This window comes from Carettochelys insculpta, chromosome 31, assembly GCF_033958435.1.
Source record: "Carettochelys insculpta isolate YL-2023 chromosome 31, ASM3395843v1, whole genome shotgun sequence".
NCBI classification, from domain to species: domain Eukaryota; kingdom Metazoa; phylum Chordata; order Testudines; family Carettochelyidae; genus Carettochelys; species Carettochelys insculpta.
The window spans coordinates 8,452,290-8,470,630 of NC_134167.1; the positions used below are offsets into that span (position 1 = coordinate 8,452,290).

An 18,341-nucleotide genomic window follows, 5' to 3' on the forward strand; every position below is an offset into this window, starting at 1 on the left:
AGTTGCATGTATCTTGGGTTAATGCAGCTCTGAGTGGCAGGGAGCTGGCACCTGGCGCCAGCTCCCTGCCACTTTGAGGAGCTGGGAAACTGACCAGCACTGCTGCACTGGTCAGTTTCCTGGTTCCTATTGGGGCAGTAGCCAACTTGGCTGTGGCCACTTACAGGAGAGGCTTCCCCTAGAGTCAGAGTGCGCTGCTACGCTGGTGAGTTTCCTGGCTCCCCCAAGTTAAGACAAATTTGACTTACGTGGTGTTGCACAAGAACACAACCCCCATATAAGTTGGGGGTCTACTGTACAAGAATTCTTTATGGGTCCACCTTATATGGAGGAAACTCTCCCATCGTTGTGAGAGATGCTGTACGGACTTTGGGTTAGTCTCATGTTGGGGGGGGAGGGTGTTAAAAAATGAAGTTTTTTTGCTCCAGTTGGAGCATTTAAAGCCCTTTGGTGGTATTATATGTGTGTGTACTTCCTATTTTCTGTTTGGCTGTTTGTTAGTTCTCAGGGTGCATTTGGCATTGTTATCCATGTTTGCATCTCTCCCGCCGGGACCCCAATATTAGGAACCCCTTTGGAAACCAGTTTTGGTACAGGACTGCTATAGTGGTTCTGTTGTTAGGGTGCACGTGGAACCTTTACTTCCATACCGCCACTTTTAGACAGGTCTGACAGGTCAAGGGCCTGCTCTCCCTTTGCAATTTGCACCTGCAGCGCCAGCTGCCTGAGGAGTTACACCCGTAAGCAGGGAGTGAGAGGTGCAAGCATCCAGACTTGCATGTGCCCTTTAACTGAAGGCGTGCAACCACACCCAGAAATCTGGAAAGTCTGCCCTCAGACCTGGCTGAAAACGACCCCCTCCCCCCAGCAGACTCTGGTGAGGAGTTTATTTGGAGAGTTTGGCATTGTGATAATTCCAAGATAGTGAGCAAGGAACCAAACCATGTCCCCCATTGGCTAGGGGAGGGGGTTGTTCTGATTGTATTTGACTTGGGCAGGGAAGGGAGATTTAAACCCCAGGGGCTGGGCCTGACCTCGGTGCCTGGGCTGCGGTTAGAAAGGGAGCTATCAGTGTCTATGCACATGCAGTAACCACAGCCTGCTCTTTTAGACCATGCAGAAGGTGCTCACCCACAAAGGGTGTAAGCCCATGGGCCTGTGGGCCCTCACCTTCCTGGCTGAACCTGGTCGGAAGATACTGAGTGACGTCTCTTTTTGCTCAGCCCACAGGATGTCACATTCCTACTCTGCACCTCCTCAGGCACACAGTTCTCTGGGGGTGGGGGGGCTCTGAACCCAGTGTGAAACATTGTGCAACCCCACAGAAATACACAGAGTTCAAGGGGTGGCAGAGAGGGGCCCCCTCTCTGCCCATGCAAATTCACTGCTCCAGGGCAACCCCTGCTCCCTGCAGCAGGGGCCCCACCCTCCCTGCAACCCAGCCCACTCCGGCAGTGCGCCCCCCACTGCTTCTTTCTGCAGGGTACTCTCCCCAAACTCCCTGCCCCTTGCTGTGGGCCCCCTCCTACATGCAGTGTCTACCCCCTGCTGCGGGGCCCCTTACACCCTCCCTGCCCCCCGCTGCAGGGCACTCCCACCCCATTCTCCCTGCCCCCCGCTGCAGGGCACACCCCACGCACACTCCCTCGCTGCCGCAGCTGCTGGCCCGGGCTGGCTGCAGCGGGGAGGAGCCCGAGCGCTCCCGGGGGAGCCGCGTCCTGCAAGGGGAACAGCGGGGTCACGGCACCGCTCTCCGGGGCGTCCCCTTGGCCGGGCCCGGCGCTGCCCCCCGCCCGCCGGGCTCTGCGGGGAGAGGCGGAGGCGTTGGCCGGGGCTCCGCAGCCGGGTCCCGAGCGGCCAGTGCAGCGGCGCTGCGGCCAGGCAGGGCCCCAGCCCCCGGGGAGCCGGCACCATGGGAGGGGCGCAGAGCCATAAGCAGAGGGAGCCGGCGGCAGGGCAGAGCCCCCCCAGGCGCGAGGAGACCAGGTGAGTCCCAGCCGAGCGCGGCCCCCCCCAGGTCCGGGGAGCGGGCAGCAGGTGCGGGGCTTCAGGAGCACAGCCGTCCGGAGCTTCCCGGTTCAGGCCGTGCTAGGCTGCCCTGTGCAGTCAGGCGAGCCTCCAGCTGCTGGGGAGCGCTGCCCCGGAGGGGACCGGCTCTGCCTTCCGAGCAGTGCGATGCTGTCCCAGACCGAGGAAAGTGACTCAAAGTCTGTGCTAGCCACACCAGTGTTTCTCAGCCTTTTTCAATTAAGTACCCCCTTTTACAAATGCATATCTGTATATGTGTGTAAGTACCCCCAGGGCAAACCCCCCCCCAATTTTTTTTCTACCATTGCAACACATTTATTCTACTGTATCAGAGCAAGTGGTGCTGCAGTGTAGTGTTACTGGCATAAAACAAACAAGCAGTCCTGTAGCACTTTAACAGTGTAATTTATTAGGTGATGAGCTTTCATGTGACAGACCCACTTCTTCAGATCTGGAAAATTCTCATCTGTTACTGGTTACTAGTTTGGTTACCTACTGTTACTAGTTGTGTTCTGGAACTTCAGAAGACATTTTCTGAATAATCACCTGAATAGCACAGAGCAGTGGTCCTCAGCCTTTCCAGAGAAGTAAGTGTAGCCTTTCAGGAGTCTGATGGGAGCACGCAAGACCAAAGTTTCACTTCACTTTTAAAAATGATTTGCTTCCAAATTCAGACCTTACAATACAAAAGTGCTGCAACATTCTATTATTGACAAATTGTTTACCATAAAATTACAATATAAATGAATTAGAATATAAATATTGTGTTAAATCTGGGTGTGTAAACACTGAGCTCTACAAACAAGTCATTGGGTGAAATTTGTTTGTACCAAGTTCAGAAATGCTGTTTATGCAAGCCTGTGTAAAACTAGGCAAATAGCTAGATAAGTTGATGTACCCCTTGGAAGACCTCTGAGTACCCCAAAGGATACGAGTGCCCCTGGTGGAGAACCACTGAGTTACACTCTGCTCCTCCCCCCTTGGGGCTTGTTAGGACTGGGTAGTTTCCTAGGCTTGCTTTGTTTGTTTCCATGTTATTTAGTATGGCAGCAGAAACATCTTTTTATGGACTGCTCATTCTTGTCACGTGGGAGAGAACTTACAGGCTAATAATCAATGCTCTGAAATACGTTTCATGCAAGTGGGAAACAATGGTATGTAAAAATGTGTAGGAACTAGCGAGGCAGAATTTATTAGATTGGTTATTAGCTATTCACCCCTTTCCTGATCCAGCGTTAAGCAGCGTCGCGTTTGTCACATCCTACTAATGCCTGGTGCTAATGATGAACCTGCAGCTTCAGGCCCTTATGTGATTTTGCAGTGTTCGCTTTCATCTGAAATTTAAAGTCAAAATCAACAGTTGCCATTTTGTTCACATGTCCTAGTCATTGTGAAAACTGCCAGGAGTGAACTTTATAACTCAAGTTACATGGTATTGAAGTGGCCCTGTGATTATACAGTAGTTATAACAGAGGTGAGCAAACTTTTTACGTTGGGTCTCACTTTTTGCCTCTGCGGTTAGGAAGCCCCCCACCCCTGAAACCTGTCCAATATAATCCAAACCAATGGCAATTTTGGCTTTGTTCATATGAAAGAAAACCCCCATTGGGCACAAATAAGAAAATAAGGCTGTAGAATGTAAAACTTTATTGATCAGTATAGAAATGTGAATACGTGTACATAAAAACAGTAACAGATTTTAACATTTTTCATGAGATGGATGAGCCAGAGACCCATCAGCCAATGGTGCTGTGCCCCCTTACAAAATTTTACATCCCCAATGAGGTCCACCACCCACTTTCTGCACCCCTGGGTTAAAACAAGTGGAAATTGTTATTGCTCTAAGTGATGATAACAGAGCAGAGGAACAATTAGGAGAGAGAAGGAGAATTTTTCCTCAAAGCGGCTAATATGTCTGGTCCATTCTTCACGTGTCCTCAAAATGCCTTTGCCCTTTAGAAATAATCTGATTTGGCGTATGAAATAGCCCTTCATTGCTGGGATTTTGTATCTCTGATGGGAACAGAGCAGAAGCCTGGTAAACTCAGCACCTGTCAGTATAACCCTGAAAATTGTCAGCTAGATAAAGTGGCAGTCCCACAAACAGATCCCACCCAGCCTTTTAATAGAATAAGCTTTTATATTTTAAGACGGAGGGTCCTACATATAGCACTGCTATCTGTCATTTGTGGCTAGAAAAGATAGCATGCAAGTTGGACTATGACTTGGTTACGTACATTGCAAGTCCAGAAAACAGAGAATACAGAAAACAGTGTTCTCAGCTAGCAGTTTGAAATCTGTAAACAGAAGCAGCACCACATGATTAAAGTGATCTGCAAGAAAGAAATGATACTGCCAGTTATAAAATCCAACTTTCTCTTGAATGTTAAAAGAATATTCCCACCCCAGATTATATAAACGTTATAAAGTATGCTCTTGCTTTTTTAAAAAAGCTTTAAAATGAAATATACCTGCAGGCTAAGTCAGAAGATGTGGGACAAACGTGGCATTAAGTTAAAGCTTTGATTATGAAGTTAGATAACCAGTACCGGGTTTTAAGCAATACGTGTACCGTAGTGTGTTAATGTGTCTGCTGGGTTTTGGAGATGGAGGGAAGTACACCCAAAGTCAGTTTCACCTGTTGTAAATACTTAACAAGACAGTCCTTGTTTGCATTGCAAACACTGGATGCAGACAGGCAAAATCCTGGCTTTTTAAATATTTCATAAACAGCGCTGTCTTGGATGTGACTTGAAGGTGATCCCACACAGAAGCTCACACCATTGATTGTTTGCTATAAATGCTACAGTGTTTGAAAGCAAATTAGCCAACACTTTATATGTGAGAAAATCCCAAGAGGAAGGCACATGCCACAGCTATGGGAAGGCAGCTGCATGCTTTGTAGTGCTTACATATATGCAAAAAATTCTTAATAAACAGCCAGGGGCGTGACAAAAGCCAGCCAAACCCAGTAAAGTCTGACAGACCAGTTCATTATAAAAAAACAAATCAATTTGTACAACAGCTAGTGTCCAAGGTGGAAGGTCTGGGAACCGGAGGCTGGTGCCCAAAAGAAAGAAATAACAATGGCCTAGCATGAGACGAAATTCATGCGGCCGTTACTGGTGGGAGAGGAGCTGAGTTGGCATATTGATCAGGATGGAGCTGAGCGTTAGGGAAGAGGCAGACCTTTATGGGAAGTAACAGAGAGGAAGCTGTGCTGGTCTATATACTATCAAAACAAAAAGCAGTCAAGTAGCACTTTAAAGACTAGCAAAATAGTTTATTAGGTCAGCTTTCATGGGACAGACCCACTTCTTCAGACCATAGCCAGACCGGTCTGGTCTGGCTATGGTCTGAAGAAGTGGGTCTGTCCCACGAAAGCTCACCTAATAAACTATTTTGCTAGTCTTTAAAGTGCTACTTGACTGCTTTTTCTTTATGGGAAGGTGCCTGATACTGATGTATTTTACCTGATGTATAATGAGTCTTTGCCATCTCAGCAAGACTCACTTCATTAGTTTTCTATATTAATAATGAAAATGTATGGCTCATCCAAGCTCTTTTGCTTTACAAAAGGCCCTACCCTGAGCAGTTCATCACCCATGCAATGGAGTTCTGCTGCTGTGATTCCCACGCCCACCCTGCCTTCTTATTCTAATTCTCTGATAAGCTTCCAGCCAGCCAGCAAAACTAGTTTTAGAGCAATTAACCAGCCTCAAATGAGAGCAAGCAAGAGACTGGGAGGGCCCAAGAAGAGTGACTCTATGTTAGAGATCTATCAGCACCAGGTTCCTGCTATTTTTTTCCCTCCGTGGGCAGAATGCATTTTATTATTTGCACCAAAGCATGTGTGGATGTGCACTGCCAGTAGAAACAGATGCTGCCTCCTGTGAGTGGCTGTGGGTGGTCTGCTAATCAGCTGAGGAGCCCCAGATCTCTCCTGGGTGGCTGCCCAAGTTCTCAGCCAACAGGGAATGCTAGTCAGCACCTTTCTGCTTTTGGTATCTGAGAGATACACTGTCACCTAAGGCAAACTGTTGTTTTCCCCCCTTGTCTGTAAAATTCCAAATGTAGCCTATGTTTGTAGCTGTGTTCTCGATGCTGTCTGCTGTAGTTTGTTGTCCTTTATCCATTTGTGAGTTAGTGATTTCCAACTGAGCCTTGCATTAATTTGACTTTGTTCCCCTTTGCTGATAGCATGAGGTCAGTCAACAGTTTGTATTACAGTAATTACCTAGAGATCCGAAATGGATAACAATCACATTGTGCTAGGGGCTGTACAGGTATAGAGCAAGATACAGTCCTCGCTATGAAGAGCTTAATTCTTCACAGATAAAACACAGGAGACAAAGCAAGTAACTTCACGCAGCAGATCAGTGGTAGCACCAAAATTTGAACTCAACTCTTCTGAATTATAGGGCTAAATATTCACCATTGGGTCACACTGCATCTCCTAACCTAAGCTCTTCATCAGGAAGATCAGCCCTGGGTGAGTTATGTGTGTTAAAAGTCTCAGGGGGTCGCTGTGTTGTCTGTAGTTTCATAAATAATAAGCACTCCTGTGGCACCTTAGAGACTAACAGATTGATTATGTCATGAGTTTTTACGGGTAAAACCCACCTCTTCTGATGAAAATGGAGAGGAAAAGCAGAATCCAGGGGTTTATATAGCTGGAAGCGGGGTGTGGTAGGGGGACGCATGTAGGAATTTACCTGTCATTAGTAGGAAGCAAAGTACGTAGGATGTCTCCTTCCTGTGAAAATCAAAAATGCGCGTTAACTCTAGCAACAGAAGCAGGAGGAATATTCATTTGTTGTGTAGGTCCTACGTAAACTGTAGTGATTATTTTTAAAATTTCTTAGTAAAAGAATGGTGGGAGAAGAGATTTAGTTGGTACGCTTGGTTTGCTTCTTGGTTGATGGCATTGGAGGCTCTCAGCACTTGGCAGGGACAACCTATTTAACTTGATGCACAAAGATCTCTCAGTGGGACCTTTAGCAATGGCAAATGTCGCCTCTCAGAGCTGGGTAACCACGGACAGAAGCGTTTTATTCATACCTCCTCAGTGCATGTCCCTTTGGGGTTCATCTGGGCACCCTCTATGCCCCATGGAGTTAAGATTCTCACTATCTCCTGGCAGCGAGAAGGTGGTGATAATGGGTTGAGAAGGGAGGACATTGCTTTCTGCCTGCCCCCAATTCCAGGGCATTACCTAGTAGATTTCTCAGAGACAAATGGCCTGTGTTTACAATGTCCCTTTCACACACAGTGCAGAAATACACAAACTTTCCCAGAGCAGAGCAGACCTGTCATGCAGGTTCTTCATCCTCCTTTGGCAACGGCTTAATCTTGCCAACTCAGCAGGAAGTGGCAAACTGCCATGATACGCTGGAACCATTGTGTCATGCTGTCTGTCAAGTGCAGGATTCCTTCCTGCCTTCTGGCAGGTTCTCTTCTGGATTTGATTACCTGTCTCTTACCCATTAAATGACACGGGTGGTTATTAGTCATAACATTATCTCCAGTCCCTGTTTAGCATTTCTGCTGTAGTACATGGCAGGGCATCCTACAGGATGACTATGCACTGCATAAAAGAACAAAGCAGTCCTGTAGCACTTCAGAGACTACCAAAATGATTTATTAGGGGATGAGCTTTCATGGGACAGACCCACTTGCCCATATCTGAAGAAGGGGGTCTGTCCCATGAAAGCTCATCACCTCATAAATCATTTTGCTAGTCTTTAAGTGCTACAGGCCTGCTTTTTTGTTTTGTGAAGATACTGACTAACACGGCCACCTCTCTGTGCAGAAAAGATGGCTGGTGTAAATTTGCCTTCCATTAATTTAAGCCATATTCTGTGGAGCAGCCCAGAAAGTTGGCACACGTCAGTTTTAACTGAATCTGAACTCTCAGCTGTCTCTCTTAAAACAGTGGTTCCCAGCCTGGGGTCCACTAACCCCTGAAAGTCTGTAAGAATATTGCAGGGTGGAAAAAAAAAAAGGTAAATACAAATGATCATAGCAAATAAGTTTTAAATAAATTGCAAAATTACAATCAATTATTATTTTTAAAATAAATATCTTCCAATAATGTTATTAATTGCTGTCCAAAAATCTCTGCTGTCCAAAAATCTCTTCCTTTTTGATTTAATGAAGTGCACATAGCAGCTAGAATTAGCATTGATAAGAGTCTGCAAACAGTATGGGGGCGATTGGGGGTCCACAGATGGTTTGAGGGGTGATTGGGGGTCTGCACCAGCGAAAAGGTTGGGAACCACTGTCTTAAAACCTGAAAAGTTCTCCCTTCCCTTGGTAGTTTACATCGAATTGTACCCTACAGCTGATTGTGAGGCTAAGGCAAACACTGAATTTGTCTCAGAGGGTTCACCATGTTAGTCTGTAACTTCACAAATTACAAGCAGTCCTGTAGGTCCTTAGAGACTAACACATTTATTAGCTTCTGAGCTTTCGTGGTAAGACCCACTTCCTCAGCGTAAGTGATAAGTGTGGCTTCATTCTTTGCAGAGTGACTACGCTCATTAGGGGTAACTTAATTCCTCTGTGGGATGCAGAGTATGGCACGCAGATGTTGTAAGTGGAATGACTCTGGAAGTTTTAACGTGAAGGCTGTTGCAAGTCCAGGTTTCACACCCTACAATGCGTTGGAAAGCACAGCCACACTATAGACTTTTAATTTGGTTTGACGCCTGATGCTGTGTTGCTGCCAGACTCTGCCTGACCGACTGCCAAACGATGAGCTGGCTTTGTTGGTATGCCTCGTCAGCTGGTCAGGATTCAGCACTTACTGAATAAGGTTGAATCTAAGGGTAAGAGAAGCAGATAGGCAAAGGGCCATAGGTGACGTGTGGGGGGGGTGCATAAGTGGTCACATGCACCCCCCGGTGTTATCTTCCCCCTGGCACTCACCGTCAGCACTGTACCACTTCTGATAAGTGTGGGGGTGGTCCTGCCCCTCCCCTGGAGCAATGTGAGCTTCCTAGCACTTCCCTGCACTCACTGGAAGCAGCTTGGTGCTTCGGCAGGAACAGGTGGGTGGGCTTTCGCAGGGATGGGGGGGAGAGGGCGGAGCAGAGGTGGGAATGGGGAGGGGCATGGGCGAGGAAGGGGTGGGGCATTGGAAGAGCAGGGGAGGGGCTAGTGCCCTCCCTGGAATCCTCACACTTGGTCCCCTCTGTAAGGGAGTAAGGACTGGAAACAGAAACTTCTACCTGTACTAATATGCCCAGATCAGCTGTGATCAAGAGTCCTCGTTACCATCTGATGCCTGCTGGTGGCAATCTCAAGAGCTGCATAGTCCCTGGAGAATAACCTCTGCTGCCCTTGGGCATTCCCTCCACGAGGCAGTCGGTAGCTGAGAGGACAGCCATGCCTGCCACGCTGCCCTTCGCAATAGCTGGAGTGTGCGCCAAAGCATCGCACCTAGAAGACAGCCGCGGGCTCTCTTTACCGCTGTCTCTGCAGACGTTATCACCAAAGACATCCACACCGAGGTCAGGCGCAGAACGTTCATTCCCTTTGAGAGACCAAAACTGGCAATCATCAAACGTTGGCAACAGCAGCATCCCAACTGCATGGCTGCCCTGTTGGGCCGGGGAGGAGGTTAGATACGAATGTTCCTGAAGGCAGCTGTCAGCACAGCAGGCACAGCACTCCCCTCCTGCACCCGTACGCAGCATTCCTCATGGTTTCATCAGAGCCTCTTGTCCTGGCACATTTCCTAGCAACAACAAAATGTTATGTAACTATGGTTACAGCACAACTCTGCTCTTGAGGCGGTGCTGAGTAATAGGACTAATTACAGGCTGCAAGGCCCAGGGTAGAACGTTTTGGGTAAGGAAGTAAAATTCAGGAATGGGCAGTGCAGATGTTTAAGCTGTTGTGCCTAGGCCAGTGGTTCCCAACCTTTTCACTAGTGCAGACCCCCAGTTGCGCCCCCCATACCATTCATGGAGCCCTAGCAAAGCCAATTCTAGCCACTGTCTACACTTCATTAAACGAAAAAGGAAATCACAAAGTAGTTTTTTTTGGACAGCCATTAATGACATTACTGGAAGCTACTTAAATTAAAAATAATGATGGTAACTTTGAAATTTATTTAAAACTTATCTTCTGTGAGCATTTTGATTTATCTTTTTTTTTTTTCCCACCCTGCAAATACCCTCACGGACTGCAGGTTGGGAGTCACTGGCCTAGAACATAGGTTGGTTGGGAGTTCCGCGATGGGATTTGCCTGCAGTTCCGGGTGCCAGTCAAGCACAGGGAGAAAGTGAATGAAAGCCATTCCAACCTGGGAACAATTGGGTAATCAAGGTGTGAAGGTTTGCTGGCTTTAGTCATTTTGGGCTGGTATCCACAGCCAAACACTCCCAGCTGGCAGTCACAACAGAGTGGCCTTGCAGTCTGAGCTGCCATCTCTCTGCCATCCACCAAGGTCAGGTAGTGGCATGCCACAGTGGAGAAGCTGACAGTGCTCTTGGCTGGGTAAATGGAGGGGTTTGCTCACTGGGGGTGCCAAACCAATGCTTTTCACTTTAAATTCAACTCACTCTGAGAAGGGAGTTCTGCAGCGTTTGCCGTTGCTGACTGGGGAAAGTTATCCAGTTACCAGCAAATATAAACATGCTCAAAGCAGGAAATGATATATGAGTGTTGAAGCCTTTTCCCATAAACCCACTGGCAGGTGCTGGCTTTGCTCCTTGGCTTCATCTACATGAGAGGCTCTTCCCAGCAAAACTGGGCTTTTGTTAGGGGAAAACTGCAGCGTGTCTGCATGGAAAATGTGCTTTGTTGATAGTTTGTCAACAAAACCCGGCACATCCGCCAGCAGTGTTACACCTCTCCCCGTTCAGGCACAACGTCTCTCTCAAGAGTGTTCTGTCAACAAAACTGCCACCTAGATGCTCTGGGGCCCTTTTGTTGACAGACAGGGCTTCCGGTTCATTGGGCACCCCTGTTTGCAGAGCTTCCCGTCAGCTGCTCTGTCAAGAGAGGGCCGGGCAGTCTGAGCGGATTGCTCTTTCAGTCTGCTTGTATGTGTAGACGCAATCTGTCAACAGAAGTTTTGCTGGGAAATCCCTTCCAACAGTGACTTCTGTCGCTAGAGGCTTCTCACGTAGATGTAGCCTAAGCAGAGTGACTTGTTTCTGTCTGTACTCTGCATCGCAGACACGCCTACAGAGAGATTTAAGTGTATGGCCAGAAGGGAGAGCTGCAGTGTTAAGTGCAAGTATCAGAGAGGTAGCTGTGTTAGTCTGTATCTTTGAGAACAACAAGAAGTCCTGTGGCACCTTATAGACTAATAGATATTTTGGAGCATAAGCTTTCATGGGCAAAGACTCACTTCACCAGATTTAACTTAAACACAAGTCATCGTTTGAAAAAGCCATCCATTGGTGCCCTCTAGTGGTTATTGCCTTTAAAGTGCACAAGAGATAAATAGGGAATTAACAGTTGGGATTAAACAGGAAGAAGAAGAAATGTTAGTGAATCATCACAATTTTGACATAATTGGCACCACAGAAACTTGGGGGGCTCATTCATATGACTCGTATGGAAGGGTACAGCTTGTCCCGGAGAGACAGGCAGGGTCAAAGGGTGGGGGAGGAGTTCTGCCTTGTATTGTTAAGGAAACATGGATTGGATCCTTGGACTATAAGATGGATAGAAAGCTGGCTTGATGGTCTGGCCCAACGGGTAGTGGTCAATGGCTCAATATCTGGATGGTGGTCTGTTTCAAGCGGAGTGCCGCAAGGTTCGGTTCTGGGGCCGGTGTTATTCAACATCTTTATTAATGACCTGGATGAGGGACTGGGTTGCACCCTCAGCAAGTTTGCGGATGACACAAAACTAGGGGGAGAGGTAGATTCATTGGAGGGTAGAGAGAGAATCCAGAGGGACCTGGATAAATTGGAGGACTGGGCCAAAAGAAATCTGATGCGGTTCAATAAGGAGAAGTGTAGGGTCCTGCACCTGGGACGGAAGAATCCCAAACATTGTTACAGGCTGGGAACCGACTGGCTCAGCAGCAGTACGATGGAAAGGGACCTAGAGGTTATGGTGGGTAAAAGGCTGGATATGAGTAAACAGTGTGCCCTTGTAGCCAAGAAAGCTAATGGCATACTGGGGTGCATTAGGAGGAGCATTTCGAGCAGATCTAGAGAAGTAGTTATTCCTCTTTATTCGGCACTGGTGAGGCCACATCTGGAATATTGTGTCCAGTTTTGGGCCTCCCAGTATAAAAAGGATGTGGATTTGCTAGAGCAGGTTCAGCAAAGGGCAACAAAAATGATTACGGGTCTGGAGCACAAGACCTATGAGGATAGGCTGAGGGATTTGGGCTTGTTTAGTTTACAGAAAAGACTTAGAGGTGATTTAATAGCAGCCTTCAACTTCCTGAAGGGGAGCTCTAAAAAGGAGGGTAAGAAACTGTTCTCAGTGGTGTCAGATGGCAGAAGAAGGAGTAATGGTTAGAAGTTGAAGAGGGAAAGGTGTAGGTTAGATATTAGGAAAAACTACTTCACCAGGCGGGTGGTGAAGCATTGGAATGCGTTGCCTAGAGAGGTGGTGGATTCTCCATCCCTTGAGGTTTTTAAGTCCCGGCTGGACAAGGTCCTGGCTGGGATGACTTAGTAGGGGTTGATCCTGCTTGAAGCAGGGGGCTGGACTAGATGACCTCTTGAGGTCCCTTCCAGCCCTATGATTCTGTGATTCTGTATATTCATGTATATGTGTGCACTGTGGTTGAGATAGAAGTGGAATGCAGACTTGCTGAAAGTTTCTGGGTAAAAGTACAGGGTAAAAGACAAGGATGATATTACAGCAGATGTCTTTTGCTTAACACAAGTGTAAAAATCATCCACAATACAGGAATCAGTGGTGATGAGGGATTTCAAACTACCCAGACCTGTGTTGGGAAAATAATACTGCTGGAGACCACTTGGCCAACAAGTTCATGCAATGCATTGAAAATAACTTTTTTATTACAGAAAATGGAGAAAGCTACTACTGGTTGAACCTCTCTAATCTGGCACTATTATCTGGCAACCTCTGTAATCCAGCATGATTATAGTTAGCTGGATGACCACTTATTATGGGTGTGACCAAGTTTCCCTTGATCCATTAAAGTTTGTTTACAGCCACAAGCCCTCGTTCTCAGTTTTCTGTGCTGTTCTTTAGCTGTAATTTACCCCGAATGTCTTCTAAGAGCCCAGTAAGCAGTGGAAGTGTTGGTAATGCAGCAAGACAATATTGACCTCCTGTGGTCTGGCAAATTGTCTCGTCTGACACTGGTCAGGTCTTGAGAGTGTCAGATTAGAGAGGTTCAGTCTGTATGGGGGCGGCTGTTCTAGATTTAATCCTGATGGCTGGGGGATTGGTTAAGAATTAGATGGTGGAAGGTAGCTTGGTGAAATCATCATGAAACAATAAGAGTTCATGATTCTAAGGAATGGTACAAATTAATGGAGAAAAAATTGCTAAATGAAGACAAGCGACTCCAAGAAGGCAGATGTTAACAAACTCATAGAATTGGCTGGTAAGATTTAACAGGAAGCAAATCTAAGGTAATATGCCAAAGTCAACATGCACATGTGGATGTGGATATTCCTGGATATTTGTTGTGGATTCAAATTTTGTATCTGCAGAGGACTCTGTAAATGCAGACACATCTTTCACCTGAAATATCTCTGATCCCCTCAGTGCCATAACCAGCTGCATCCTGAGTGGTACACTTTTGGTCAGATGTTGGTTTTCTGTTCTTTTGGTTTTATATCTGAAACTGGCAAGTCAGTGCTCCTAAAGCCATTATCAGAACCAAGTGAAGGCCAGGGAACAAAGTCCAAATCTGGGCAGAAATTCTCTGACAACTGAGTGTTGGGCAGCAGTATTAGGGCTCTCACTGAGGCACTAAAACATACCTTTGTGGATGACACTGAAGCTTAGGGACAGGTTGAGCCCAGGATCTGGGACTCGCCAGCATGGACTGTGCATCCCGATTTCACCACTCAGCTGGTGGTATATTTTCGAAAGCCTTTTCAGGGGTCTAATCTGATAATTTTCTGAACCAGGCTCTTAAGATTTTGACCACATAACTTCTAGTGTGGAAGAAGTTCCTAAAATTCACTGACCGAAACCATGACCTCTGGGGTTGTTCAACCTTCCTCCAGAAAACCAGGAGGTTTATACAGTTGTTTATTGGTAATAGAGCGCAGTGTATTAAGTGGAGTTTCTGCAACTGCTGATTTGGCATTAACTGCACCTGGAGAAAAGTCGGTACAATTAAAGAAAGGCAGCTGAGGGACAGAACTGATAAAATGAACTCTTTCTCAGTCAGCTGAACAGCTGAAGCGGGGAAAGGAAAAGTTGATGAAAAGTACAAATGATGTCCTTGGATCACTGGCTGTGTGTGCACCAGAAACTAATCTGACAGTTTGCAGTTTGCAGTGTCTTCTGCAAATAATCAAAACAAAAAGAAAACCTATCAAGAACTGGTTGGTGGGGATCAAAACACCTATTCCTGATACTCTTCTTCCTCCAGCCTGGTGCTGGAGGAGGAATACTGCAGTGATCAGGAAAATGCCTGACCGATGAATAGCCTTATTCATTCTTGAAGCCCCACTGTCCACAGGAAAATTGCTGCTTCAATAAGGAGTACCCTTGGTTGTACAGGCTTGCAGGGATAAGTCCACAATGTGCATTTTAGACCATAAAGTGAGATTCTAGCTCCTGGACCTGAAGCAGGGGCCACTGAAAAAATCATAGAATCATAGAACTAGAAGGGACCTCCAGAGGTCATTGAGTCCAGTCCCCTGCATTCACAGCAAGACCAAACACCACCTAGACCATCCCTGACAGGTGTCTGTCTAACCTGCTCTTAAACATCTCCAGTGATGGAGATTCCACAACCTCCCCAGGCAATGTATTCCAGCGTTTGACCACCCTGACAGTGACTAAGTTTTTCCTAACGTCCAACCTAAACCTCCCTTGCTGCAGTTTAAGCCCATTGCTTTTTGTCCTATCATCAGAGGTTAAGGAGAACAAAGGTTCTTCTTCTTCCTTGTGACCATCTGTTAAGTACTTGAAAGCTGTTATGTCCCCTCTCAGTCTTCTTTTTTTACCAGACAAAACAAACCCAGTTCTTCCAATCTTCCATCATCAGTCATGTTTTCTAGACCTTTAATCATGTCTGTTGATCTTCTCTGGACCTTCTCCACAATTTTCCAGGACTGGACACAATACTCCAATCGAGGCCTAATCAGTGCAGAGTACAGCAGAAGAATTACTTCTCATATCTTTCTTACAACATTCCAGTTAATACATCCCAGAAAGATGTTTGCTCTGTTTGCAACAGGGTCACCCTGTTAACTCATATTTAGCTCGTGCTCTGCTCTGACCCCTAGATACTTTTTGCAGTATTCTTTCCCAGACAGTCATTTCCCATTCTGTTGATTGTGCCTTCCTAGGTGGAGTACTTTGCCCTTTTCCTTATTGAAATTCTTATCTACGTCAGGCCAAGTCTCCAGTTTATCTGGTTCGTTTTGAATTATTACTCTGTCCTCCAAATCACTTGCAACCCCTCCCAGCTTGGTATCATCCACAAACTTTGCAGGCATGCTCTCTATCTAAATCATTGACGAAGATATTAAACAGAACAGAGCAGTATAACGAGTGTTACTTTACTGTCTTGCACAGAGTGTTCCTAGGCTGCCAGTTGAAGGAGGATTTGAGGAATCAAAGCTCTGGGGCCTGATTCTTGGGGTAGTGCTGTGCACGTAGGCTGCAGATGGGAACTGGCCACTGGATTCGTGTGTCTGTGAGGATCATCCCAGTGGATCCTGTGGCTGTATCAAGCCACTGAAGAGACTCTTAGGCTATTGCTAACCCTGATTCCTGTAAAGAGCAAAGGGAGTTTGGTCCTGGCTTTACTCCAATGCCAGTAAATATCATCCTGACACTGTATCAGCCTAAGTGCACGTGCCTGGAATGCTCCCTGCAGTTCTGGTTGCCCCATCTCAGGGGATGTATTAGAATTGAAACAGTATAGAGAAGAGCAACAAATCTGATTGGGAATGGAACAGCTTCTGCGTGAGCAGAGATGGACAAGACTGGGGACTTCTCAGCTTAGAAGAGGGACGACTAAGGGAAGGTATGATAGCGGTGCATATGCTCCTAGCTGGCTGGGAGACTGAAAGTTACTACTTCGCTTAGCACAAGAACCAGGGCTCGCCCAAAGACAGAACCAGGCTTCAGGTTTAAAACAATCCAAAGGAAGTACTGCGCTTCCTCAGTTAACGCACAGTCACACCAGCAGGGATGTTGTGAAGGTGAAAAGTATCGAATTAGATCAGTTCCCAGAGGACAGGCCCATTGATGTCCATTAGCCAAGAAGGTCCGAACCATAGCCCTGGGCTCTGGGTGTCCTCTGACTGCCAGCCACTGGGAATGGGTGACAGGGGGTGGGTCACTTGATAAATTGCTCTGCTCTGTTGGCTCCCTCAAAGGCAGCTGGCACTGGCTGCTGTCGGGAGCCAGGCTACTGAGCAAGGTGGATTGAAGGTCTGACCAGCATGGCCATTCTTATAGTTTTATGCCATTTTTAAGGACTGCCACCCTGTCTCAGCCTGAGACTACCTCTCAGAGTCTCAGCCTGAGACTACCTCTCTCGACACCTTCGAGGGGCAGTGGGCGCTGTCCGGGGTTCTCTGCTCGGTGTCCCCTTCTGGTTCCCTCGTTTTAAACCTCTGACCCCCACTCGCATCCCTGTTTTCTCTTTAGTTGTCCCCCGCACTCTGTTGGGGCCATGGTTTTTTTTAATGGGCTCCTTCTTCCATTAAGAGGGGCCTTTTAGTCGTGGGCGGGTTGCGCCCGCCTACTCCCTGGTCTTCAAATAGGACCTGCCTGTGCAGTGTGCTGCTGGGCAGTAGTGGGGGCCCTGGCCTCTGTTTGTAACACGCTTTGTTTTGTGTTTGTAAAATTCAGTGATGGATTTGCTGCCCAGCAGTCCTGGAGCCTTTACTTGGAGCCTGGCCCATAGCCCACCTACAAATGATGGTCAGATCTGGGGTGGGGAAGGAATTTCCTCCCAAGCCAGACTGGCAGTGACCCTGGGGTTTTTCACCTTCCTCTGCACCAGGGAGCATGAGCCACTTGCAGGTTTAAATTGGGGTAAATGGTGAATTCTTTGTAGGTTGAAGGCTTTAAGCAATGATTTGAGGTACTCAGTGATTCAGCCAGAGATTCGGAGGCTGATGCAGGAGTGAGTGGGTGAAGTTCAGTGGCCTGCAGAGTGCATGAGGATGGACTAAGTGATCATGAAAGATCTTTCCTGATCTTACAGTCTGGGTGTGGGGAGCAGCCCTCTCCAGAGGAGAGGAAAGACCTCATTCTCCACGCAGGGTACCGTTTCTTTGCTGACTACATTGCGTTGTTCAGCCACTAGGTGATGCCATGTGTAAAAGATCCTATTTTATCCAGCCTCAGTTGAAGTTTTTAAGAGAAGTGATGTGGTGCAGGGCCCTGGGCAAGCCCCTGTGCAGTGCAGGACCTGCCCCTCTCCACCCTGCCCCCTTACCCTTTCCTGACCAAACAGGCCAGGGATGACCTGGAGCAGAGCATGGCAAAGGACAGGGGGTTGACTCTCCTTGTCCCCGCACCCCGACGAGCAGTAGGCTGCTCTGCTCCATCCCAGCCTGCTGAGCCCCACTTTTCCACAGGGAATGTGGAGTGGGGGCTGTTTCTTGCTGCCACCGAGAAGCAGGGCTCAGCCGGCTGGGAGGCCACAGCATGGCGGAAGGGAGCAGAGCAGGTTGCCACTCACATTGCCCATGTGGTAAGTGCAGGAGGAGGGTCGGGGGGAAGGCAAGCCCCTGCTGCTTCCGCCCTGCCCCAGGTAATCCTCCCCCTCTCATCCATAGAACGGCTCAGGCAGCCGCTGTGGGACCCCAAAAGCACAGGGCCTGGGGCGGCTGCCCCACCTCGTCCTGCAGATGGGGTGGCTCTGATGCTGAGCTCTGACCAGCCTTTAAAACTGACCAGGTTGTCTGGTGAAATATTGACACCGTTCTGCCTCCATTAAAGCTGATGCCCAGAGCTAGCCAGGCAGACCCCAGTGTCGCTGCAGCAACGGTGTAATTACATTGTCAGTCACCAGATGGCACGGGCACCGTCGGGGGCCATGGAGCTCAGTCTTCTTGATGTGGAAAGAGCACATGAGAGCATCGCTTTCCCAATGGCTAGTGAAGCAAAGCTCCCGGCGAGGCGGCTGGGAGCAGAGGGAGCCGGGGAGCTGAGCT

At 47.7% G+C, this 18,341-nt stretch overlaps 1 protein-coding gene across 2 annotated transcripts in view; it reads left to right on the top strand.

The window, feature by feature from the left end:
- Positions 1-1,653: 1,653 nt before the first annotated feature.
- The window catches only part of TACC1 (transforming acidic coiled-coil containing protein 1), a 66,132-nt gene continuing 49,444 nt past the window's right edge, over positions 1,654-18,341 (top strand). Inside the window, exon 1 of one of the 2 annotated variants that reach the window (XM_074981900.1) lies at positions 1,654-1,986. In XM_074981900.1, the coding sequence (XP_074838001.1) occupies positions 1,913-1,986 (74 nt within the window). In that variant the 5' untranslated portion in view covers positions 1,654-1,912. The remainder of the gene's footprint in view (positions 1,987-18,341) is intronic. The other variant, XM_074981899.1, reaches the window with a different exon arrangement.